Source organism: Dufourea novaeangliae, unplaced genomic scaffold (assembly GCF_001272555.1).
Source record: "Dufourea novaeangliae isolate 0120121106 unplaced genomic scaffold, ASM127255v1 scaffold296, whole genome shotgun sequence".
Lineage (NCBI taxonomy): Eukaryota > Metazoa > Arthropoda > Insecta > Hymenoptera > Halictidae > Dufourea > Dufourea novaeangliae.
In genome coordinates, this window is record NW_015374174.1 from 593,566 (window position 1) to 599,679 (window position 6,114).

The 6,114-nt window shown below is 35.1% G+C and overlaps 1 protein-coding gene across 1 annotated transcript; it reads left to right on the forward strand.

Annotated features, from left to right (window-relative positions):
* The first annotated feature begins 4,277 nt into the window (after positions 1 to 4,277).
* Positions 4,278 to 5,793, forward strand: LOC107192043. Its single transcript, XM_015581223.1, has 5 exons — positions 4,278 to 4,463; positions 4,856 to 5,077; positions 5,297 to 5,503; positions 5,599 to 5,732; positions 5,782 to 5,793. Exons 1-5 carry the CDS (start codon positions 4,325 to 4,327, stop codon positions 5,791 to 5,793), a joined length of 714 nt encoding a protein of 237 aa, XP_015436709.1. The 5' UTR covers positions 4,278 to 4,324.
* The last annotated feature ends 321 nt before the right edge of the window (positions 5,794 to 6,114 follow it).

A 6,114-nucleotide genomic window follows, 5' to 3' on the forward strand; every position in this document is an offset into this window, starting at 1 on the left:
TATAAAGTTACATTATTATATTAAACACAACTTTTATTTAATTATTTTTATTAATGCAACAAGTAACAGTTACTTACAATTTACAAATACATACAACATGTATAGTTTTTAGTTTAAACAATGCTTGTACCAGTCTTCAGCACATTACCCGTCTATTTGTTTTGTTTCTTTAATTAAAATTATAATGCTAAAACCTGGTACTGCTTATTCCTTAAGTAAAAATTGTTTTTATTTAATTGTTCAATGGTTTTTCGTTCGTGATGTCCCTGTTCCATTGTAGAAAACATGGGGTATACAGCTGCTGTTTACTGCAAACTCAACCGAAGAATGGCAAGCCATCAATGACTTTTGAAACATCACCTAAAACAAGAAATTGTTAAAATTCAGCTGAATAATTTCTATGTCGAAAGTTCAGTTATTTCGCTTCCGGAAGAATGAACTTCCGTTGGAGCTGATTATAAAATTTACTTGCAACATGCATTGCTATTTATTGTAGTGTTATGTTTCTATTACCTATGATGCCGCCGATAGTGTCTGCTATACCTTTACCAACATCGTCGGCCGTATTCTCAGCAGCCTCTATGCCTTTCTGAACATCCGTAGCTACGTCTTTAGCAACACCCGCAGCCGCGTCTGCGGCTGTTTTTACACCGTTCTCAACACCGTCAACCACTTTCGAGGTAGTGTCATTTAGTCCATCCAAAGTTTTTTGTACACCTTGATTAAGTCCGCTGATCGTGTTGTTTACAACGTTCGAAACGTCGTTGACGACGTTACCGACGATATCTTGAGCATGTTCAACTATGTTATGGACACCGTCCACGACACCGCCGACAACGTTATGGAGGGTGTTCCCGGCATTCTTTAAAAATTTACCAGCGTCGCCTGCCAGACCGCTACCAATATGTTCGGCATCAGATACTACATTGGAGACCACTTTCACGGCATTCTTCAAAGCGCCCTGTGTCATATTGTGCGCGCCTTCCAAAGCGTTGTGGGCACCGTTTTCAAGGTTTTGTACTGCATTGTGGATAACTTGTTGGACGAAGTTAACTGCCTTGCCAGCATTGTCTTTCAAGTTTGACACTGTCTTGCCAAGTAGGTTGGCGGTACCATTTTCCATTTTCTTGAAAGTCTTTTGAGCATCATCGAAGGCATTCTTGGAGTTATTCAAAATGTTATGGATTCCAGTCGTTGTGAAGTTCTGTAAGCCTTCCACGATGTCGGAAGCATCATGTATGACATCCTGAAGACCCTTGTGCAAATTGTTCTCCAAGGTACCCAAAACGGTACCAATATTCTTGGCAATATCTTCTACCTGTTTCAGTATACCAGCTCCGATATCTCCGGCCACGGACAACATTTTTTCAGCATTGTGTATAAAATCGTTCAGTTTTTCTTGGGCGTCCTTCGCCAGATCAGACACCAGTTGGGAGACATCGTCCTGGGCTTCTTTCACTTTAGCTTCAATCGCTAGCGTCACATTTTTGAAGAATTGGACACCCTGTTGCACGATCTCACCGATCTGCTTTTGGACATCGATAATGATTTTCGCTATTGTTTTTACGATGTTTCCTATCGTCTCTGCGATAATCTGTTGGATATCGGCTATACCATCAATAATTCCCTTTATGATATCCGCAATTTCCGTTGCGATAGATTTGTTAATGTTATTCACAATGCTAATGATGTGTTTGTTGATGGTGGTTAGCTCGCTTACAATGTCATGTACAACAGACTGAATTTCTTTTTGGATCTCTTCAGCTTCACCTGCCGCGTCATGGACAAGTTTGTTGATGTCCTTTTGGAGGTTGCCTATTATGCTATTTACGACATTCATCCCCGAACCGACAACTTTTCCAATGTCCTGTGGGACATTCTTCAGTTTTCCTGAGAGGAGATCTCCGATAGTATTTAAAATTTCGCCGGTTTGATTCTGTACTTTGCTCACGGTATCTTTCACGCCAGACAAGATCATAACAGCGTCCCCCTTTCCAGTATGCACCACGTTTGCAACATTTTCTGCAGCAGCATCCATTGCATTCGCTGCTTTCTGTTTCGCATCTTCGAAAGTCTGAGCGGTGTCGTTTGCCACCTCAGCCATCAAATTTCCCAAATTTTTCCCAGCTTTAGTCACGTCAGCAATAGCTTGTTTCAGGAGAGTACTCATTTTTTTGCCGATGTCTCCCACGATTTTACCGGATCTGCCATTTTCAGCGACAAGATCTTTGTTGACGGTACCAACGAGCGAATGCAATCCGTTCACAACATTGCCTATTCCTTTCTGAGCGAGTTTCGCAGCATTGCCCAAGGCTCCAGCGGTTTGGTTTTGGATTTTCTGGACAATATTTCCCAGCTGCTTAGCGCCGTGACGAATAAGAGTCTGGGTCTGGTTTTGGATGTCCTGAACCTGACCCTGCACGTCGTGCATGATTTTTCCAGATGCCCGGGCAACATCCTTCATCCCTGTCTGGACTGATTGTTCGGCGGATCCAATGAGTTTCTGTAAGCCTCCAACAACATCGGACGCCGTGTTCGAAAGGTCAGCTAAAATATCGGGCTTGCCAGAGGATTTCTAATGAAAATTAAATAAATATCGTTATAATAACGTAGAGATATAATGTAACAGAAATTTTAGTTATTCTTTAACTCAAATTAGTATTTGCATGCAAATTTTTGCTAATCGAAAGAATTTCACCTTCTTACAATAATTCCAGTTCAATGTTTCCGAATTAATTATATACATGTGTAAAAATATCAATCTATACTTACAGGATTAGCAGCAGCGGATCCATCCTGAGCAAGTGGCAAGGCCTGTTAAGGGCAAATTAATTAAAATTGTAAATATTAAATCGTTGAATATTACTCTGGAATTAAAACGTAATTCTTTCATTTGCGATCTAAAAGAATAATAAGTATACTAATGAAAAACTAGAAATTAAGTAGTACGTGGAGTGTCATGTAATTTGTTGCAAAAGGATTTAACTGTATTACAAAATACAGTATTATGACGATTATAAACTCCTATGTCAACAGTGAAAAGTTATAAATTCAAATGTCCAGGAAGTGAACGTGTCGCCATGACGTATTCAAACTGAAGCAGCCATCTTTCGTTTTACTTGAAATATTTTCTATAAATAGAACACATACATTTTCGAAGAACACAAATAAAGAAACTTTCACAAAATCAGACGGAAAGCATTTATATGGGAAAAAGTGTTACACGATAATTACAAAATAAAAGATATTGTATAATATAGGGTGTAACTTACCAGAACACTAGCCACGCCGAGGAAGGCGAAGATTGGTAAGAAGCGGAAGATCATTTTTGGCTTGGGCTTGCTAAGACCAACTGTAGACGAATATTCGGAAATGTATGCTGTAATTCGGATTGATCGGTACTTATATATGGGCTTCTGACATTACGAGTAACAATTGTGTCAACAAAAAGCGGACTTGCGTTACTATATGGAAGCGGGAAGAGTGTTTGAATAGCATCTCCGTCATAACATTTGTTCATTATTGCAATATGTAAAGTAGCTTGTTATCTAATTCAAATAACTCGGTAAATTTCCCTTATGTGGAAAATCATAGAAAATCTTTGTAGTTCAATAAAAAAAGTGTCAATGATTTTTATTAAACATTGTTGATTCAATTGTGGCATCTTTTTCTTTTTTATTAAGATTAAGTAATATAAATCATACGATATGGCTTAATTTAAACGTTTTTTTAATGTTTTAATAAACATTTTGAAATTGTTGCCATTTACAATTAATTGGTAAAAAGTTAAAGGAAAACAGTACATTTTGAGAGACAAATCTATGAACGATAACGCGGAGTGTTTTCTCGAAAATTAACGGACAAAAACATAATTTTATTGCGAATGTAATGAAGTTGTGAATTTCTCGATAAATTTCACTTTTCAAAACGAATAGTTAATTCTTGCATGTTTTTAATAAAGTTGCAAATGGAGGAATAGGATCAACAAATTTTTACAAATTTTTACAAGTTCCGGTATATAACATATTTGTGTATTACATATTGATATGATTTGTATTCAAAAAGTACACTAGCAACTCTTCACCGAACCTAAGGGCAAGTCTGGTCCATGGAGCAAGTCCTGTTACAGAAAGTCTAGTGTTTTAATTTCAATAAGAAATTGTCTGTTAGTAATATTTCTTTACTGAGTTGGTAATACTGAGCTTTCAAATCTTAAATGGCATCTTAGTAAACACCAGTAAACACTGTTCGTTAAAGCCGTTACAGTTTCGTGAGGAAGAAGGAAGGTACTGTTTGGCATCCTTGTAGAAATGATACGGTAACAATGGAAGAATTCCATTGCGATATTGCACACATTCTTCAAAACAGGGACTTTACTGTGTTGCAAAAGTTGTTGTCGCATTCTAATAATTTTCGTGCAAAAATTAGCGCCAAAATAGAAGATACAATCACTCATGAAATTGGTACGTTTACAAAGTAAACTGTAATCTAAGGATTCGGCGATGTATTGAATTATAATCTGAAACGCGTGTTCACGCAATGACTGATATTAATTAATTCATGGAAGTTTTCCTATCAGAAACGAACCAGCTGAGTGATTATCAAAGAGTAAACGTCATTTGCGTGTATACATCTCATTGACGTCTTCCGATTGAACAGAAAAGCAGTTTTTCTAAAAAATTGTTGTACCATTAAGTTTTCTTAGAACAAGTGTGTTTAATGTTTTTTACACGATACCCATATAAATTTCACATATGGTTTTCATGTTCTACAATACAGTATTCAATACTACAAACAGATTTTTTTTGTAAAATAATTTGTATATAAATAAGGAGAGTATCTTACTTTTTTTTAGAGTGTAAGGAGAAAAGGACATTGCATGTAAATAGAATATCAGAATTAAAACAAGAAATTGATAGCCTGAAATCTGAAATAGATGCGACAAAACTACAACAGAAAATAGTAGATAAAAAGATTTTTAATGCAATTAAACAACAGGAGGAATTAAAGGAAAAAGTAAACAATGAGAAATCAAAAAGAGATAGTTTGTGTATTGAAATGGTTGATTTACAACAAGGTATACTTTAAATGTCATCTCTTATTTAGAATAATATTGAGTTTGAATTGATTTTCTTATGCTTCTAATACATTTATTCATAATTGAATGAACTTTAAAGAACGATTGGAATTTTTGCTTTATTAAAAAAATGCTTAAGACAGATTTCCATTTTACATGCTATATGAGCCATGAAAATGATGGAGCTAAGTTTATAAATATTGAAAAATCTCTTTTCAGAGTCTGAAAAAAGAAGGGAGAATAAGATATTAACTTGGAATGCTATTAAGCGTGCCTGTCACATTTACAAGCAATATCTGGATGTCCATGTACAACTGCTTGATACTAAGGAATGTGAACATATACGAATATCCTTTTTTACGCATAATGAGGATTTGAACAATAAATATTTTGTGAATTTGTATAATTCTAGCAATCAGTGGAAAGGTATGGATAATTTATTCTTCAAACTGTGAATGGTTTTTCCAAGCATCAATTCCTCCAGAAGAAACTATTATAAAGAATAATTATGCATTTTTCAGTGGAAGAAGTTCAGCCGGAGTTTAAAAAAGAAGACTTTGATGACTTTAAAGGGATCGTTGACTTTTCTGCACAATCAGAAATATTTGATATTACAGCATTTCTTTGTAAATTAAGGCATATATTTATTAAATGTTACTTAAATACAAAATAATAATGTAAGATGGTTCAAATGTTTGTTTCAGTATTATTACTAATAGCCTGATAATGTTGAGGGACATAAATAATGTTACAACATTTATGGCTGTTTGTTATAAGATTAAAGCCTTTATTAATAAAAACTAACAGATCTAAAACGCCTATTACATATATAGAATTTGTAGTGCTAAACGTCACGGACTTAACATTGGTATCTTATTAAAATATAATATTTATCATTAGTACAATAATCTTCTGGTATTATTACATATATTGCGTCGATCGTCTTGATATTCTACCTGCCTACAGTTCATGTTAGAAACAGTAAACTGCTAATCACAGTGTGGATAAATTACTTAGGTACTAAAATTACAAACAAG